The sequence below is a fragment of the Tachyglossus aculeatus genome, chromosome 4 (assembly GCF_015852505.1).
Source record: "Tachyglossus aculeatus isolate mTacAcu1 chromosome 4, mTacAcu1.pri, whole genome shotgun sequence".
Taxonomy (NCBI): Eukaryota; Metazoa; Chordata; class Mammalia; order Monotremata; family Tachyglossidae; genus Tachyglossus; species Tachyglossus aculeatus.
The window spans coordinates 103,975,521-103,995,845 of record NC_052069.1 but is presented as its reverse complement, the minus strand read 5'-3'; the positions used below and the strand labels follow the sequence as shown (position 1 = coordinate 103,995,845).

General features: G+C 47.1%; 2 protein-coding genes across 2 annotated transcripts in view; both read left to right on the top strand.

The window, feature by feature from the left end:
* The window catches only part of RABGAP1 (RAB GTPase activating protein 1), a 110,913-nt gene that overhangs the window by 46,870 nt on the left and 43,718 nt on the right, over nucleotides 1-20,325 (top strand). Inside the window, exon 13 of the mRNA XM_038744805.1 lies at nucleotides 133-283. Coding sequence (XP_038600733.1) covers nucleotides 133-283 — 151 coding nt within the window. The remainder of the gene's footprint in view (nucleotides 1-132; nucleotides 284-20,325) is intronic.
* Nucleotides 9,607-13,393, top strand: GPR21 (G protein-coupled receptor 21). The gene has a single exon (XM_038744804.1). It carries the CDS (start codon nucleotides 9,891-9,893, stop codon nucleotides 10,938-10,940), a length of 1,050 nt encoding a protein of 349 aa, XP_038600732.1. The 5' UTR covers nucleotides 9,607-9,890; the 3' UTR covers nucleotides 10,941-13,393.

The window sequence follows — 20,325 nt, the reverse complement described above, 5'->3', positions numbered from 1 at the left end:
GGTTTTCGAAAGGGCTCTGTAAGAAACAAAGCTACAGGAAGTGATTTGTTGTACTCGGAAATGGTCCTCTGTTCCTATTTTGGATTCTCTGCTCGAAATGATCCTTTCTCATGAACCATTCTTTATTTTCAGGCATCTGAATTTGAGCGTGAGACCAAAGCAGTTGTCGCCGTTAGTGAGGAGTGGAGTTCCCGAGGCCCTGCGAGGGGAAGTCTGGCAGCTACTAGCAGGATGCCACAACAATGACCACCTGGTCGAAAAGTACCGCGTCCTTATCACAAAGGTTAGCTTTTCATTGCTTCATTGGTGGTCTGTTGATCATGAAACCATTGGTGCAGTAACTCCAATGGAAGATGGGAAATCGAATGAACTAGAAGAAAATTAGAGAGACATGTGACATGTGGAACGTAAAGTAGAACTTATCTGTTTGGGATGGGTTTTTTTTCCCCTATTACAGTCTCAGAAATGAATACTCCATTGGTAGCGCGTTTCCCAGTTAATTTTGGCATTTTTTATTGGTTTTTGGATTGTGATTCGTCTGTTCCTGTTAGGGACCAAGTCGGTGTATTTCTTTGACGATGGTTATGGCGCACATCTGAGGTTCCGGTCTTGTGGGCAGATGAATTCTTAAACACGAAGTACAAGAAAATGTGTGAATTTGTATTTTCTGGTCTCTCGAGATATTTTTAAGCTCTTTTCTCCTTGAGGCACTTGAATCCTACTAGGGATGGTGTTGCTATGGGAATGGGAATTTTTACTTGTCATTAAACTTTCTGCTGTTACATTGCTTTAGCATTGTCTGTTCATCTTCTCAGATATTCAGTCCAGAGCCTGTAAATGAGCACTCTGGCAGAGAATACCTGAAAAAGATTTCTTCATTGAAATAATTTACCCTCAAATCCAACATTAACCGTAGGAAATTTGCTAATATTGGGCAAACAAATTTGATGAATGCCTGTGTCATGCTCTCTGGTTTCAGTTATCAAGCATATTTGAAAGAGCCCAGGCCTGGGGGTCAGAAAGACCTGGATTCTAATCCTGCTTCAGTGACTTGCCTGCTCTGTGACCTTGGGCAAGTCACTTGACCTCTCCGTGCCTGACTTTCCTTGTCTGGAAAACGGGGAATAATCTCTTGTTCTTCTTTCCCCTTGACTGTGAAACCTCTTGGGGGAGAAGGGACTGTGTCCAACTGGATTATCTTGTGTCTCTCCCCGCCCTCAGCCCAGAGAAAGTGCTGAAGTACTACAAATTTCCTCTAGGAATTGTGTTACCAGTTATATTTACTTTGCAACTTTCTAGATGTTGCTTGTTAGTGATTATGAATGGATGAGGGGAGAAAAATACTAAAGCAACCAGTTCTTCTATGGAGTGCTACTGTCTTGTTTGAGGGTTCATAGTGCAGTGGTTTCCCTTTCTGGTCTTGATTTTTGACTTTTGGTCAAGTGACCGCACCTGGCTACCTTCTCTCCTCTACCTAAACAATTTCCGAGGTGTCTAGTAGCCCTTCCTTACCCTTCCAACCTTCTGGCCAACTATCTAGCCACTATGGTGCCTCTTGAAAGGTGTTCTGCACGGTAGTGGATTCACGAGTTCCAGGTTTCATCCTTTGGGACTGGCTGTGCTTTCCTCGACGGTTTTCCTTTCTCCTGTGGAATCTGTAGTTATGGTTAAAAAAAAGTCTGTGACTTAGAGCAGCAGTGTGTTGGATTACTCGTAACTACCAGAAGGAAGCATTTCCCTGGTTTCAAAAAAAAAAAAATGGAAACTTCTGTTTTTCCAATGCCTTCACTTCCTGGAATCCCTCCTAATTGGACTCTTCTGCAGGTTGGGAGAGGTAAAGGAGAAAGAATTAATAGAGTGTTTGAAATGGGAGGTGTATTCCAAGATCCAAGGGATTAATCCTGAGGGAGGAAACTACCCATTTCTGAGCTTGAATCCAGAGGCCTCCAAAATCCAAAGGCAGAATCTCCTATCGGTTGAGCAGGAAGAAGTGTGTGAGCTGAGTAATGTGGAAACATTTAAATATGGTTCTCTGTCAGCCCCCAGCTAGGAACAAGGAAAGCAGTTCACTAAAGGGAGTGAAAGTGCTCACAAGTTAAAATGGAAAACATGAAGATTCCTTGCCTTTTCACTTATTCTGGTTCAGATGTAGCATCTCCTCTGAAGTAAGGGAGGGGAAGACATTCATTGGAGAAACAGGTGGCCTAGAGGAAAGGGCCCAGGTGTCAGAGGCCCTGGGTTCTAATATGGGCTCCTCCACTTGTCTGCTGTGTGGCCTTGGACAAATCCCTTTACTGCTCTGTGCCTTTGTTACTTCATCTAAATGGGGATTAAGACTGTGAGCCCTATGTGAGACTGGCGCGGTGTCCAACCCAGTTCTTTTGTACCTGTCCCAGTGCTTAGTACTGTGTCCTGATTGTCTGAAAATTAAATCTAGAACCACTAAAAATGGAAGCAGTCAGCAAGTACTTGTGTCCATAAACTGCATGGAATGCTAGGAATTTCTAACTAGATTACTGATCGCTTCTACCCACAAACCCTAAGGAAATCACCCACGGTCCATACTGGTGGAAGTATTACCTTTTTAGGGTTATAATTAGTTCCGATTTGCTTTTGAAATGGCAGGTATGTCTCATTCTCCTTGAGAAACGTTGCGTCAACCTCTTCTATACAGCTGCGATCTATCTTGCTGCCGACCCCTCGCCTGCTTCCCGCCCCTGGCCTGGAATGCCCTTCCTCTTCATATCCGACAGACTTCTCACCACTTTCAGAACCGTATTAAAAAGCACATCTCCTCCCAGAGGCCTTCCCCCAGCTAAGCCCTCATTTCCTCTTCTCCCACTCCCTCTGCATCGCCCTTGCATTTGGATGTGTGTCCTTTCTTTACCCCACCCTAAGCCCCACAGCACTTAGGTATATATCTGTAATTTACATATTTATATTCATGTCGGTCTCTTCCTCTAGATGGTAAGCTCCTGGTGGACAGGGAACGTCTGACAACTCTGTAGTGTCCCAACAGCTGAGTTCAGTGCTGTGCACAAAGTCAGCACTCAATAATTTGATTAATTGAGGGCCTTAAATCCCAATTGTAAGATTACGAATTCATCTCTGGAATCATTTTACGTGACTAGCCTCAGTTGGACATGATGCTAAGACAAATCTCATCTCTCGTAATTTCCTGCCGTTTCCGCGGGCTTGTCCTGCACGTGCACAATGGGTCCTAATGTCATATACCACATACCGGCACCCATCTACTCGATGGTGAACGACGGGTCCCACATTGGAAAACAAACCTTAGCTTGCACTGCCCATTGTGCTCCATCCCTCCCTGCCTACGTGCTCATCACACTCCCTGCCCCAGCAGAAACGGGGTTGGCAGGGATGGGCAGCTGCTAGTGGTGTCACGTAAGCCACCGTCACTCTCACTGGTTCTGCCCAGGTTCTTGTCCTCCAGCTCAGGACCAGGGCTCCGTCACGAGGCGCAGCGTGGTTTAGTGGTTAGAGCACGGGCCTGGGCATCAGAAGGACCTGGCTCCACCACGCAAGTACCGCGTGAGAAGCAGTGTGGCGAGCTGGATGGAGCAAGGGAGCCTAAAGGTCATGGGTTCTAATCCTGGCCTCACCACTTGTCTGCTGTGTGACCTGGGGCAAGTCACTTCATTTCTCTGTGCCTCAGTTCCGTCAAATGGGGATCGAGTTGTGAGCCCCACATGGGACAGGGACTGTGTCTAACCCGATTTGCTTGTCTCCACCCCAGCACTTAGGACAGTGCTGGGCACATAATAAGCGCTTAACAAATACCCTAATTATTATTATTATTATTATTATTATTACTGCAGCGGCTGGTATGGTGCCTGGCACATAGTAAACATTTAAGTACCATTAAAAAAAAAAGGGGGATAGTTCCCTACAGGTGACTGTCATCAGAGACTCCATCCATGTCATGCAAATGTCTGCTGCTGATGACCTTCTCTGGGATGCAGAGTCGCCTCTTGGAAAAAGCACTAGCCCGAGAGTCAGAGGATCTGGGTTCCATTATGGCCTAGTGGACAGAGCGAGGGCCTGGGAATCAGAAGGTCATGGGTTCTAATCCTGGCTCCACCACTTGTCTGCTGTGTGACCTTGGGCAAGTCACTTCTCTGGGTCTCAGTTACCTCATCTGTAAAATGGGGATTGAGCCTGTGAGCCCCACTTGGGCCAGGGACTATGTTCGACTCGATTTGCTTGTGCCCACCCATCACTTAGTACCGTGTCTGGCAGGTAGTAAGCACTTAACAGATACTATTGTCATTGTTATTATTGATAATCCTGGCTCTGCCCCTTGCCTGTTGTGTGACCTTGGGCAAGTCACTTAAATTCTCTGGGTGTCGGGTTCCTCACCTGGAAAATGGGGATTCAGTGCCTGTTCTCCCTCCGAGTTCGGCTGTGAACCCCGAGTAGGACAGGGACTCTGTCGACCTGATTAACTTGTATCCACCCCAGCGCTTCGAACCGTGCTGGACACATACCATAGGATGCGCTTAGAGGGAAATCGGTTGAAGCCATCTGTTCCTTTCTTTAAATTGAGTAGTCGCTTAAGTCTTTAGAAAGCGTTCCTGTTGCAGTATTCAATTTTTAAAGGAAAGTTTGTTGATTTAAAAGGTTTTTTTGGTGGCAGTTACAGTTGGAGGGCCACAGAAGCAATGCGACCTAGTGGAAAAGATGCTGGCCTGGGGCCCAGAGGACCTGGCTTCTAATCCTGGCTCGGACACTTGCCTTCCTTGTGCCCCTTCAAAGCCCTACTGAGAGCTCACCTCCTCCAGGAGGCCTTCCCAGACTGAGCCCCCTCCTTCCCCTTCCCCTCCCCACAGCACCTGTATATATGTTCGTGCAGATTTATGACTCTATTTTACTTGTACATATTTACTATTCGATTTTATTTTGTTAATATGTTTTGTTTTGTTGTCTGTCTCCCCCTTCTAGACTGTGAGCCCGTTGTTGGGTAGGGACCGTCTCTATATGTTGCCAACTTGTACTTCCCAAGCGCTTAGTACAGTGCTCTGCACACAGTAAGCGCTCAAGAAATACGATTGAATGAATGAATGAATGCCCCTGAGCGCAAGTCATTTACCTTCTCTAGGCCTCAGTTTCCTTATCTGTATAATGGGGATTCAGTACCTGATCAGGGGTGGTATCCAACTGGATTATCTTGTGTCTACCCCAGCTCTTGGAATAATGCTTACCGTGTAGTTAAGTGCCTAACAGATATGACCATTATTATCATTATTATTATTCATAATAATAAAAACAGCCATTATTTTTCGGTGGCATTTCAATTCTCCTGACTTTCTTAATTTCAGAAGTTGTGCAGGGTTCTTTAACATGGACTGTTCTTAATGTGAATTTCCCCAGACCGAGCGGGAAGGTGGGTACATTATTATCATGTGCAGATGAAGAATTGAAGTCGGAACACACAAAACACATGTTGTCATTGGAAGACCTGATTGCTGGCTTTCTCAAAGCAGAGTGGGCAGGAAGCAGAATTTCGGGGAATGACGTGAGGTTTTGAAAAATTTGGCTCAACTCTGCCTACCTGTTTAGGGTAACTGCAAGTGGTCATAACTAATGTCATTGCCAGTGCATCCATAATGCAAACCAAGTTTCGGTTCTGGTCTGGAATGGTGCCGATGCCATACGTGACTAATTTACGCCACGTCGAATGGCTAATTTTCAAGCTAGAGTAGAAGAGGAGGCCTCGACACCCTGGTTTTGCTTGCCGTAAATGTGCAACTTCTCATCAAGGTGCGTCTGTCATTCAGCAGTTGTATTTACTGAGCACATATTATGTATGGGGCACTGAACTAAGCACTTGGGAGAGTACCGTGGAACCTAGTAGGCTTGGTTCCTGCCCTGCAGTGTAATGGGGAAGATGAGCACTAGAATAAATTCCAAATGGAAAGAGGTGATGGAGTATAAAGATATGAATTTAGGTGCTTTGGGGGATGGGGGTCGGGTCATTCAATCGTACTTATTAAGCACTCACTGTGTTCAAAGCGCTGTACTTGGGAAAATACAGTACAACAATAAACAGTGACATTCCCTGCCCTCAACGGGCCCACAGTCTAGTGCTTAGGGAGTGTGGATGCTCTGAAGTGGCAGTTGAAGAGACATAAAATGAGGAGTTGAGTCAGGGGTCATGGGTTCAAATCCCGACTCCGCCACTTGTCAGCTGTGTGACTTTGGGCAAATCACTTACCTTCTCTGTGCCTGTTACCTCAAATGTAAAATGGGGATTAAGACTGTGAGCCCCCCGTGGGACAACCTGATCTCCTTGTAACCTCCCCAGCGCTTAGAACAGTGCTATGCACATAGTAAGCGCTTAGTAAACACCTTCATTATTATTAATCGTGCAAGGTTTCCAGGAGGAGATAATCTCTCAAAGGTCACCAAGGATCTCCTTTTGGCCAAATCTAACGGCCTCTTCTTAATCCTAATCCTTCTCGACCTCTTAGCTGCCTTCCACACTAAGAACCACCCCCCTCTCCTGGAAATGGCATCTAACCTTGTCTTCCCTGACGCTGTCTTCTCTTGGTTCTCTTCCTATCTCTCTGGTCGCTCGTTCTCCGTCTCTTTCACACCCCTTAACTGTGGGAGTCCCTCAAGGCTCAAGTCTCCACCTGCACCCCCTCCCGTGGAGAACTCATTCATTCACATGTCTTCAACTTCCATCTCTATACAGGGCACCAGCTGCTAAATGTAAACTACCATCTCTATACGGATGGCTCTCAAATCGGCTTCCTGATCCTTCTCCGCAGTCCAGTATTTCTTCCTACTTTCAGCCATATCCACGTCACATATCCAAAACAGAACTCCTCAGCTTCCCACCCAAACCCTCTCCTCTCTGAGTCTTTCCCATCACTTAGCACCACTATCCCCATCTCACAAGCCCCTAACCATAATATTATCTTTGACTCACCTCCCTCATTCAACCCACATATTCAGTCTATCACCAAATCCTGTCAGTTCAACCATACGACATCACTAAAATCCACCCGGTTTATCCAAACTACCACGTTGATCCAAGCGCTTATTCTTTCCCACCTGGATTACTGCATCAGCTTCCTTGCAGACCTCCCAGCTTTCTGTGTCTCCCCACTCCAGACCAAACTTCACACTGCTGCCTGGATCACTTTTCTAAAAACCGTTAAATCCATTTTTTTCCCCACTCCTTAACCTCCAGTGGTTGCCGATCCACCTCCTCATCAAACACTCAATCACCCTGCCCCCTCCCACCTTACCTCGCTGATTTCCTACTATATCCTAGCATGTTCATTTTGCTCCTCTGACGCCAACCTACTCACTATCTGTATCTCGTCTATCTCGCCGCCAACTCCTTACCCTTATCCTGTCTCTGGCCTGGAACTCCTTTCCCATCCTTGTCCTACAAGACCATCACTCTTCCCTCCTTCAAAGCCTTATTAAAATCACATCTCCTCCAAGAGGTCTGTCCCGACTGCCCGCATTTCCCCTATTCCGTCATCCCCGTGCAGCCTTTATTCACCCCGTCCTTTGTCCCTTAGCACTTAAGTACATATCCATGATTTGTTTTAACGTCTGTCTCCCCTCTAGATCGCGAGGTCCTTCTGGGCGGGGAGTGCGTCTACCAACTCTGTTATCTTGTACCCTTCCAAGCGCTTAGTACAGTGCTCTGCATTTGGTAAGCATGCAATAAAAATGATGGACTGATTGAGATTTCAGAAAGGTTTCCAAGATGGGGAGAGGAGTCAAGGTAGCTAGCAGCGGCCTTTGGAAGTGAGAATGAGCTTTAAGGGGACGGTTTCCGAAGTATTTTGTGGTTCAAGTCCTACTGTAACCTTAAAGGAGTTTACTGTTGGCATTGATCAAAATGGGCAAGGTTTTTCTTTTGAAGCATGGTGTAGTGAGTAGAGCACCGGCCTGCGAGTCAGAAGGTCATGGGTTCTAATTCCGCTCTGCCACCTGTCTACCATGTGGCCTCGGGCAAGTCGCTTCTGTGTGCCTCGGTTACGTCATCTGTAAAATGGGGATTAAGACTGTGAGCCCCACATGGGACAGGGACTGTGTCCAACCCGATTTGCTTGTATCCATCCCTGTACTTAGTCCAGAACCCGGCACATAGTAAGCGCTTAACAAATAGCATAATTATTGTTACCATTCATATCAGGTCATTCTTACTTTGACCCGATCTCTCGGTACCGGTGAATAGGCTACCACCCTACAGTTCCCCTGTGAGAAAAATTGTGCTAAATGTCTCGCCTCCTGCCCTGAGCTTCTGGTGCTGCCTAATTGTGGTGGCTTCACTGCTCTGCAGCGTTATAAAATCCTTATCAGTTTCGAATCCCGTATTGCCTTTTTGCCCCTGGGAAACCGCAGTGAGGGAACAGGAATTTCCTGCCGCTATTCCCCCGCGGGCAGCGTGTCCGCGGCCCGGTTCGTGTGAGCATTTTCATGCTCCGGGCCCCTCCCCCCCGGCACCAGCACTGTACAAACTGCTTTTCTTCCGGCACATGTGGCGACTAGGAGGGGTGGAGGGGTGTTTCCAGGGCCATTTGCCGGCGCTTCATCCAGGCGGGCCCGGACCTGCAAGCCCCAGTCCCGCGAGAGGGAGCCTGGCTGTGTTCCGTCCCACTGTTCGGGCAGGGAAACCGAGGCCACCTCTCTCGTGGTGGTGCATGAGAATGAAGCGAAGATGCCAGGGTGTATGCGCGCCTGCTTCCTCTCCCCTCCCCCTCTTTCCTCTTTTTCCTAAGCCCCCTCCTCTCCCCGCTCCCCCCGTCTCCTCCTCCCTCTCCCCCCTCCCCTCCCCCTGTCTCTCAGTTCTGCAGTCAGCAGCCGGGCTGAAGCGCATTCCAGCTTTGCAGGGCTTGCCGCCGAGGATGCGTGGTGGCTTTTGTTTGGACCGAAACATGCGGAATTTCAGGTAACCCCCTGGAACCCCACCAGCCAGAGAGGTCCTTCTGCCGGGGTTGGCGGGGGGGGGGGGGATGCCGAGCAAGGAGAGAAAGCCCTGTGCGGCAGCTCAGAAAACGTCAACCGAACTCGGCAATTGTCTTCATGTTAATGACAGTGGATTTGAAAATCTCCCGTTAGGCTTCATGGAAATAATAAGATGAGTTCATTTCCTTCTCTTCCGAAATGGATGGGTTGCTAGCTAATGGAGGGCGATCGATTTTTCTGCGGGGCCGTTTATTTCACCCCCGTCGAAACGTTTTGGGTCTGGTTGAGCTTAAAGCCAAGCTGCCCGCTTCCACTCCTGCCGCTGCCCTGTGTCCACGGCGGCGTGAGGTGCCCGAAGGAGAGAGAGGGGGTGTGATTTTGGGCCGGCGGTACTCGTCGGAGAGCCGGCGGCGGCCTCGGACCGGCGTGTTCCGGGATGAGGGCGCCGGCCGCTAAATGTAAAACGTTGTCTCCCTTTCTCCTCTCAGCCGTTCCGAAGCGATTCGCCGCGACTCTTGCTGAAGCTTCTAGCTCTGTCTCCCCTTCTCCCGTCCCTCTTTCCCTCCCACCCTCCCACCCCCGGCCCGCTCCCCCCCCCCGACCGGACTCGAAGCAAGTGGCCCAGATGTTCAGCCAGCCGCTGGCATTATGTGTACAGTGAAGTCGCCACTATGGCCGCCCGTGGGACTGGCCACGGAGCGGCTGCCGGCTCCCAGCGCGACGGGGAGGAGGATGTAGAGCGGTCGGATTTAAAGGGGAATCGCGCTGCAGGCGATGCCCAGGGGCCCCGACGGCCGGCGCCCGGGGCCAGAGTGCCGCTGACACCGCTCCGCACGCAGCCGGCCGGCATGACGGGAGCCGCCGTTGCGGGCCGCCCGCGGGGGCGAGGCGGGAGCGCGGAGTGAAGGGAGCAGCCCCCCGGCCCGGCCCTCACGATGAACTCCTCGGCGGACGGCAACCAGAGCAGCCGGCCCTTCTGCCTCCTGGCCGTCAACTACCTGGAGACCCTGGACTTCTGCCTGTTGGAGGTGATGATCATCGTCTTCCTGACGGTGCTGATCATTTCGGGCAACATCGTTGTCATTTTCGTCTTTCACTGCGCCCCCCTGCTGAACCACCACACCACTAGCTACTTCATCCAGACGATGGCGTACGCCGACCTCTTGGTGGGGGTGAGCTGCCTGGTCCCCTCGCTGTCCTTACTCCACTACCCTCTCCCGCTGGAGGAATACTTGACCTGCCAGATCTTCGGCTACGTGGTGTCCGTCCTGAAGAGCGTCTCCATGGCCTCCTTGGCCTGCATCAGCGTGGACAGGTACATCGCCATCACCAAGCCCCTGACCTACAACACGCTGGTCACCCCGTGGCGGCTGCGCGTCTGCATCCTGGCCATCTGGCTGTACTCCTCGACGGTCTTCCTGCCTTCCTTCTTCCGCTGGGGCAAACCGGGCTACCACGGCGACGTGTTCGAGTGGTGCGCCAGCTCCTGGCTGACCGATCCCTACTTCACCCTGTTCATCGTGCTGCTGCTCTACGCCCCCGCGGCCCTGGTCGTGTGCTTCACCTACTTCAACATCTTCCGCATCTGCCAGCAGCACACCAAAGAGATCAACGAGAGGCGGGCGCGCTTCAGCGGCCCGAGCGGGGAAGCCGGCGAGGCGCAGGCCTGCCCGGACAAGCGCTACGCCATGGTCCTGTTCCGCATCACCAGCGTCTTCTACATCCTCTGGCTGCCCTACATCGTCTACTTTCTGCTGGAGAGCTCGGCCTTCTACCGCAACCGCACGGCCTCCTTCCTGACCACCTGGCTGGCCATCAGCAACAGCTTCTGCAACTGTGTCATCTACAGCCTGTCCAACAGCGTCTTTCAGAAGGGGCTCAAGCGCCTCTCGGGGGCCGTGTGTGCCTCCTGTGCCGGGCGGAGGGCGGCCGCGGACTCTTGTACCCCCAGGAGCAAAGGCCCCCCCAATGGGTGCCACGTTTGAACCAGCTCACTGTGTGTGCGCGTGCGTGGGCGCGCGCGTGCGTGCGCGTGCGTTCGTTCGTGCGGGGGTGGCCTTGGGTGGGCATTTGTGTTTCTGTCGGGGTGTTTTCTGATTTTTGTATCTCTAGTCCGTGGGGAGATTTGGGATGAGACCATGTAAATAGACTCAATAAATGAAAATGTCAAACACACACACACAGACACCCACCCCCACACAGACACCCACGCACCCACACCCCACCTCCCAGGTTCGCAAAAAAGAGACCTTCCTCAGCAGGGCCACTGGACCAGAAGAACTGAGAGCCGTGAACATAAACTGCCGTGCTCGTTTTTTAAATGTCACGGCAGTGACTCCAGCTCTCTCGGTCTTAATGAATAAAGCTGTCCCCCCCACCCCAACACCTCTCTCCAGCTGGCATGACTGAATTCGGGCATAGGGGAATTTCAGCAACAACAGAAAAATTCATATTTTGTGGCTTTACTGGATCCTGTCCAGCTCTGTGTGCTTCATCCGTAAATGGTTTTAACAGGGAATATTATTATGCCGTGGTGAATTACAGGGATTTTTTGTGTATGCCAAAGTTTAACTGCACTGCGAGTTTCAACCCTGTCAGTTAGGGGGCCAAATGTTTTATGTCTTTCCTTCCTAGAGAGATCTCTAGGTGGAATAATGTGAACACTTGAACAATAACTTAAAAAAAAAAACTTTGCAATGAGCCATGGATGCGATCGGTGCAATGAAATCGGAATATTTATAGAGTCCTGTGCAGGTCACTGTGCCCTGTTTCACGGATATCTAATAGAACCGTGCACTTGAAGGTGATTGAACGATCAAATTTGCATTTTTGTATGTGTGTGTGTGCGTGTGCGTGTTTGTGTATGTATTTGGATCAGGCCAAACTTCTCTCTAATAAGAAAATGTATTTTATTAAAGCAAGACACAGTTCTGCATAATGTCAGAGAGTTTTGGACACACTTTTGATAACGGTGACAAGATTTAAAAATTTATCCTCGAACGGTCCTCTCGTAACTACCAGTCCCCTCCTTTTTTCCAAAGAGGTTGGAGACATTGCCAAGGATATGCATCAAGACAGTGACTATATTATTAGCAGCTGAGGGAGGAAAGATGTACATCTAACTCGAAAAGAACAGAAGACAAGTAACTTGAGGCATTTCTATCATCTCTCCTCCCCCATCTAAATGGTGTCTAAAAATATAGCAGCTCCTAATTCTTTTTGAAAAGCCTCTGTCTTTAGCTGGTACAGTAACAGAGAAAGTTTGGAGGATTCTGCATCTGGAAGGGGGCAAAGGGAAATCTGGCCAAGCTTGAGCTGTTTCACTGATGTCTTAATGCTTTAAATGTGCTTAGTACAGTGCTCCGCACACAGTAAGCGCTCAGTAAGTAGCACTGATTGATCAAGTTGCAGAATTGAGTGTTCTCTCTTGGGCCGCAATGTTCAGGAAAAATCTTTTGGGATATTTGCCTGCGTATAAACAGCCTTTCTAGCTAAAGCATGAGCAGAATCTGTTGGTTCGACTATTGATTTGGTAGAATTACTCTAGAGAGGCTGCCGCGTGCTTTTATTTTCTTTTAAAATTTGGTCGTCTTAATGTTGGCTTAGTTGTTCTCTACCTACGCTCGGCTGATCTGTTGAGTTTATGTGATGTCTTTTCTCATTGTCTCTCTGCCTTCTCGGTTGTGTTTGCTAACTATACCAACATCTTCATTACCCTTGAGTTTTCAATGCCACTGTCTGAGTAATTTATTGGAATCTTGGACTTGATTGTCTTCAGGGGAAAGGAAGAAGGGAGAGTGAAGGATTCCAAGGTTAGCCGTTCCTCAGAAGCTTGAGGTTCTGAAGTCTTTGGGGTGAGCTTTGGCACTTTCTGGGAAATAGATACTTACACTGCATTTGGTGGGGTGATAAGGACTGTGGTTGTAAAGCTCACTGAGATGGAAGAAACCAAAGGAAATGGATTAAAACAGACTTCTGACTGTCAGGATTACGTCCCAGTTTAAAGGAAAATAACAGGTGTTTCAGGTTGGATTTTACTCCCCCCACCCAAGTAAATCCATGCAAAGAAAACCCCTCAAGGTTTTGTATGCTAAAGTTTAATTTTCTTTAATCAAGAGAAACTTTTTTCCAACGTAGAATGTGTTTCATTTTGATATTCAGAACAATCCTTGACCATAAGTAACCTTAAACAGCCGTGACTGATGGAGCACGGGTCTCCTGTTTCTTCTCAATAGTCTGCTTGCCATTCCCGTTTAGTAGGACCAAATCTTGGGTTTCAAGTGATGTGAAACGGAAGGTGAGACTTGTGACTCTTCTGAATGTGTGTTAGGAGAAAACAACGCAGAGCATGATATGCTTTGAGATATCTGGGGAGCAGCACGGGCCTGGGACTCCGAAGGTCATGGGTTCTAATCCCGGCTCTGCTACTTGACTTGGCTGTGTGGCCTTGGACAGATCACTTAACTTCTCTGGACCTCAGTTATCTCACCCATAAAATGAGGATTAAGACTGAGCCCCACTCAAGACAGGGACCATGTCCAACCCGATTTGCTTGTTTCCTCCCCAGCGCTTATTACGGTTCCTGGCACGTAGTAAGTGCTTAACAAATACCACAATTATTATTATTGTTGTTATTAGCAAACATGGAAGCGCAGAAGTTGTAAGGTCTCTCACCTGTTCTGGAGCAGGTGGTGGTTTTTGTCTTGGTGTGTGAAGTTGGTACAGTTAGAGCCGTGTGCTTATCTTTACAGGATATAAGGCCAGAGCCTGATAGTGATTTACCAAGCCTTTGGAAATGATTGAGTAAGTTGGTGTTCATTTCTTGATGACTGGAACGAAGGCAGTGATGGCTCCGAAGAGCCATAGGTTTCTTCTGGTACCCCAAATCCCGGGTTTCAGACCTATTTTAATCTAGAAATCTCCATTCCTTTAGTGACTTCAGTTGAAAAGTGAAGCAGAACTGGGGATTTTAGGAGAAAAACATAACTGGCATTGTATTCTCTGTCAGGCCTTCCCTGTTGAGGGCGTCGGCTTCTCTTTCCCCCTACCTTCTACTAAATTTCATTTTCTGGCTCGGCTTTAGGTAGTTCCAACTCTATGTGGCTCTGACTATTTTGTCTCTAAATCTTAAATAATTCCATAAACCCGGGTGTCTATTTAGTGTTACAGTTGGTGACATGTTGCTCAAATGTCAAGGCGCCTACTCGAGAATGAGAAAAAGTGTATTTTTAGAGTCAGTTACCTTAAGTTTTGACAGACTCATTTAGCTTTATATGGTCTGCAGCTGTTCGATAGCACAGGAAACGTTGTTCACTGTATTATTTCGTTGCGATTGAGTCTGCTAACATCGAATTGTTCCACGGCAAGTTGTGCAGTAAGGTCATTTCAGTCATTTGCATTTGCAAATTCGTGGCGTGTTCTGTTGTCAGGGTTTTTAATGAAGCTGAGCCTAGATTCTCGGGAAAAGATAATCACTAAAAGGTGAGCATCGCAGAAACAAAACTGCTGTAGCGAAAGGGAATGTCAGCATTGAAACTGAATGAACATTTGAATTTTTCATGGAGCTGTGACTTGTTCTTAAACGCCCATCTACCGAAAAGAATTTGTTTGGAAGCCTTGGTAGATACAGGGACCTGGAGCCTCCATCAAAAATTCTCATCTTTAGTTGGGGTCCTGGTCATTGGACTTGGAAGTGGGGTATATAGTTTTTAGGATTGAAAAACTTGAATTTTTCCTTTAATATTGCCCTCCTGTTTTTGACTGGAAAATGGGGACATCATGTGAGTAAAAATAGAATAAATCTGGCAGAGGTCTCCCTGTCACTTTCAAATTCAGATGGCTGAGAGGTTGCGGTTGTCTGGGAGGTATTGAGAGTTGCCCAAGGAAGGCGGCTTTATGGAAAGTGACTTGATTTATGTAAATATGTATTTTTGTACGAAAGAAGATTTGCAAAATAAGTTGTTGGGGGCCATGACGGCCTATTTTGGGGTACAGAGAATTTGGGGAGTTGGATTGGTTAGTTTAGCAAATGACTTTTACCTTCTGGTATTTGGGAAGGCCGTCGTCATCATCTTTTCTGCCCCCTTTCCAATGGTGGGAAACCTGGGGCCAGAATAATAACTGGTGCTTTTTAGAAAACTCTACTCCTTCCAGGGTAATTGGCTAGCGAGGCTTTCTGGAAATTTCGCATTGCACTCTGTGCTTGCCAAAAAAAAAAAATGGACATCTACACATTCTTCTAAGCATGCCTTACTATCCCCCGGAGGGGCAGCCTGCAATACTATCTCACCCTTTTTTAAGTGAAGAGTGGAAATGCAGATGGATGGTGTGGCATGCTCGTGATTACCCAGGGAGTCCTTGAGGACAGGGATGGTGTCTACCTACTCTGTTGTATTTTATTCTCCACTCTCTCAAGTGCTCAGTACAGTGCTCTGCACCCAGTTAAGTGCTCAGTAAATACCATAGATCGACTGAGTCCGGGCAGAACCAGAAATATGGTGCAGATTCCCCCCAGATCCATCGCTTAGTCCGAGAACCCCATGGCCTCCAGTGTCACCTTGGAGTACTCTAACTTGATAAAAACACAAGACTCTCTCATTTTGACACGGCTTACATTTTGAGGTGTGGTTTTGATTCCTTTTGTTCGTGTCTTCCCGTTTGCTCTCTGCATCCCAGATGCTCCTCCAACCCTGAAGAGGAATTACCGTTCAGGGAATCGTTTGAGGCTGATACGAGGGGGAATGGGACGGAGAGGGGACTCAGCCACATCCAGCTGCAGAGGAGCTGTGGCCCTGATTGTCTAGCGTTCGAAGGACAGAAATGATGACAGAGCAATGAGTTTGGATAGGCAAGGAGGGGAAATTGGCATGGCCAAAGGCGTCTTTGGAATGGAAAGGAACAGATGGTATTTCAGTTTCTTCTGGCCCCTAGTCTAGACGAAATTGAGTGTTAACTGTCAGTGACTAAGCCAAATCTCTACTCGCCCAATCCTAGCCCCGAAGTGGGGGAGGGGAGATGCTTTGTTCCATTTTTCCCTCTCCAGACCCGGAAACGTTTCCCCTCTCTCATGCTTCTGACTCCTTTGTCGAGAATACGACCATTGTGTTCATCGTGTCTTGAGCAAACTGAGGTCCGGGGACTTTGCCATCCTGGCTCATTGGTGCCCTGATTTCCAGCTGGAATCCTGCTGCCTCTGCCCAGTCGTCGTTCCCTTTATGTACCTGTCTAGAGCAGGGTGACAGCTTCTGGGGGCTGAGGAAGTTCTGCTACCACAGCGAGGGGAGGGAACGTAAAGTTCGAATGCCGCTTCAGGCAGGCGGGGTGTTCATCTTAGCATCTCAAATACAAGGGCCGGTAGTTATCAGATGTATTTCTGCAGCTGTGGGATACGGCATATTTCAGAGGTGAGCAAGAAAGGGAAAAAAAAACACCCCAAGCTACTCATGTCATTCACAGTACTAACAAATCAGCCTCCCTTCATTTTTCACTGTTTTTGAGTATTTTATTGTCGGAGTGCCGGAAGACTAACAACAGCAACAAAATTTAAGACCTGGAAAATATATTCTGCATTTCTAGTTTTTATGGTGATCCTTCAGGCATTTGTGAGCCCACTCTTTGTGAGTATGAGGAAACTAAAGGTTAAGAGTTGGTTGATTGTTCAGCTAGCTTTGCGCTCCCCCTGTACAAAATGGGCAGGTTGGGAGTCTCTTGAGTACTGCCGTTAAGGCCTTTTTCCCACCTACGAGCAGCATGGCCTAGAGGAAAGATCCCGGGCCTGGCGGGTCAGAGAGGACCCGGGCTCTGATCCTGGCTCTTCCACTTGCCTGCTGTGTAACCTTGGGCAAGTCACTTAACTTCTCTGTGCCTCAATTTCCTCTTCCGTAAAAGTCAATACCTGTTCCCCCTCCTACTTAGACTGTGAGCTTCGGCTGGGACAGAGAGTGTGTCTGATCTGATTAACTTGAATCTACCCCAGCTCTAAGAATAACGCTTAACACATAGTAAGCACTTAAGAAACAATAATAATAACAGTGATGCCATTTGTTAAGTGCTTACTATGTGCAAAGCACTGGGGAGGATACAAGGTGATCAGGTTGTCCCACGTGGGGCTCACAGACTTAATCACCATTTTACAGATGAGGTAACTGAGGCCCAGAGAAGTTTAGTGATTTGCCCAAGGTCACGCAGCTGATAACTGGTGGAGATGGGATTTGAACCCATGACCTCTGACTCCCAAGCCCATGTAATGATAATCACCAGAGAAGCAGTATGGCCCAATGAATAAAGCACGGACCTGGGAATCTAGAGGACCTGGGTTATTATTGTGGTTCTGCCACTTACTGTGTGTCAAGCAGCATGGCTCAGTGGAAAGAGCTTGGGCTTTGGAGTCGGAGGTCATGGGTTCAAATCCCAGCTCCCCCACTTGTCAGCTGTGTGACTTTGGGCAGACTGTGCCTCAGTTACCTCATCTGTAAAATGGGGATTAAGACTCTGAGCCCCCTGTGGGACAACCTGTTGACCGTGTAACCTCCCCAGCGCTTAGAACAGTGCTTTGCACGTAGTAAGCGCTTAATAAATGCTATCATTATTATTATTATTAATAATAATAAACACTGTTCTATATGCTGGGGTAGAAACAAGTTAATTAGGTTGGACCCAGTCCCCGTCCTCCATAGGGCTCACAGCCTTAAATAGGAAGGAGAACGAGCATTCTCCATTTTACAGTTGAGGGAACTAGAGGCCCAGAGAAGTTAAGTGACTTGCCCAAGGTCACACAGCAAGAATGCCGGTCCTCTGACTCCCAAGCCCATGCTCTTTCCTCTGCTGTGTGCTGCTTCTCTGATTTGTATTTTTATGGTCTGCTGCGTGATCGTCATATAACTTCACTTTCCTCATCTGTAAAGTGGAGATTAAGGACTGCGGGACAGTCTATGTGAGACAGAGACTGCGCAACCTGATTGTCTGTACTCCGGCGTTAGTACAGTGCCTGGCACGAAATAAGCAATTAACAAATACACTTAAAAGAGGTTGGTTTTTTTCTTCCCAGTCAGGTGTTGGTTAGACCCATTCCGTTACTCAAAAGATGATTTGGTCTTAACTGTTAAATGAAAGAACTAAAAATAGGCAGGTCCTGACCCGTTTGCCAGCAGGCTGCCTAACCAAATCGGAATTCTCATTTGTGTCCTCAGATTTTGGAAATTTGTGATTGTTCCTCTTTAGCAAGGCAAAAAAACAACATTGGGAGAATTCGTTTGGACAAAGTACCAAGGACCCAAGTTTCTCTCTTGGGTTCAGGATGCCAAAAAAAATGTCAGGAGTAGTAAATTTAGTAAACTGAGCCACTTGTGTCCTGGAAGGTCAGATAAGGTGGTTGTTTAATTGTTCACTTTAATTCGGGATCTCTTTGATTACACATCTGCCAGTCATTCCAAAATATTTATTGAACATGTGCCATGTGCTTGGGGGACATAGAGAAGCATAAAATCCTTTTCATGATTTTGCTCTGTTCCACTCCACCAACCTACTTCCCCCTTTTCCCACTACCCCACACCGGTAATAGTAGTAGTAACAATAATTGTGGGATTTAAGTGCTTATTATGTACTAAGTGCTGGGGTGGCTATAAGATAATCAAATTGGATGCAGTTCGTGTCCCACAGAGGGCTCACAATCGAAGGGGGGAGGGAGAACAGGAATTTAATCCCCATTTTATGGAGGAGGAAAGCGAGGCTCAGAAAAATGGAGCGAGTTGCCCAGTGTCGTACAGCAGGCGAGGGGCACAGCTGGGTTTAGAAGCCAGGTCTCCTGACTCCCAGCCCTGTACTCTTTCCTTTTCTTTATTTGGTCCGTTATTTATATCTGTTCTTCCTATGTCAGTCGTATTTACTGAGTGCCTACTGTGTGCAGAGCACGGTGCTCAGCACTTGGAAGAGTAGAATACCACAATATAACAGACCCATTCTCTGCCCACAACGAGCTTACAGTCTAGAGGGAGCTTACAGTCAGGATTCTTTCTGAATTATGACTTCTGCCTTCTCCGTTAGGTCGTAAGCTTGAGGGCAACAGTTTTTTCTTTGGATGGTCCCCAAATACCCAGGTGAAATGCTTGCCCGCAATATATGCCCTCGGGAAAATGCCATTGGTACTGTTATAAGGGTGCTGCGGTAAATGAGCGGCCGACTTGACTTATGAGCAGTTCATTTGAAGCCTACCATTGGCATTTTGGATTCAACCAGCTTTTTCCACTTAAGCAGCTTCCCTTCCCATTCTGTCACGTAAATTGGCTGTAATGGTGGACTGTCCTAAGACATGTAGAGTTTAAAGCTCGAGAATTCTCCTTTTATTTCTAGCCAAATTGGAATTTTGAAAAATTGAATGTTAAATGGGAAATATGCTTTAGGGAAAACAAGTGTTAAGTTCTTACAAAAAAAATAAACAAAATAGTCTTTCCCTGGGTATTTTTATCAAAACAAATTAAGATTTGAAAGAAGATGGTCAGAGTGCCCTATCCTTGTGTTTACTGGCAAGAATATAAAGGTATTCATCAATGTAAGTAAAAATAAGCGGGCCATTCTAGAGTGGCTTTGGGGTTATTTATAGTGCCAGCGATTTTCCTGTGAAATCTCTTGACTGCTTTAAAGTAATAAAGGGTTTCAATCATTCATGGAGTGTAGGTCACTTAATGTAACCTTTTTAGAAATCCTTAATATCAAATGAATTTTATTTAGGCAGTCGACTTTCTGAGAAGGGTATTAAAAATTAGGGTCATTATAAAACGTTAATATACTAGGTTCTGTGTGGTAAACTGTAATGATTTCCATCAGAGTATACTCTCAACTGCAAATAAAGAAACATTTGATTAGAGCTACAAATGTTACTGGTAAACATATTTGTTTCCATTTGATTTCAAGTGATAAAGTGAAGCCTTTTAGGAAAGAAAATGTTTCACATTTTTAATCTGTATTATGTGGGGATGAGATATGCAATCGAACACTTCAGTAGGTGGCTCACAAAATCTTATTCTGAATCACTTATTGTAATTTGGAGGAATGAACTTGTGCTGAAGCTGCAGAAAAATATCCAATTTAAAAGAATCCCCAAACCAGATGGTACAGTTCCTAGAATTTAAAAAATATGCTGTATGTAACTAATTGCTTTTTACTTGGATGTGGCACTCTTGGAAAAAAATTAGTGCAATTCACTGACTTTTTACAAAGAATCTGAGAGATGTATTGCAATGTCTAGAGTGAGTTTCAACTGCCATTTATTGGTACTAATATACAGTATTCCAAACTCAGTGGATGTTGAAACTAGTTAATCTTCCATAAGAAATTAGACTTTGAATCTATAATTGTGTAGTTTTAAGCAGTGTG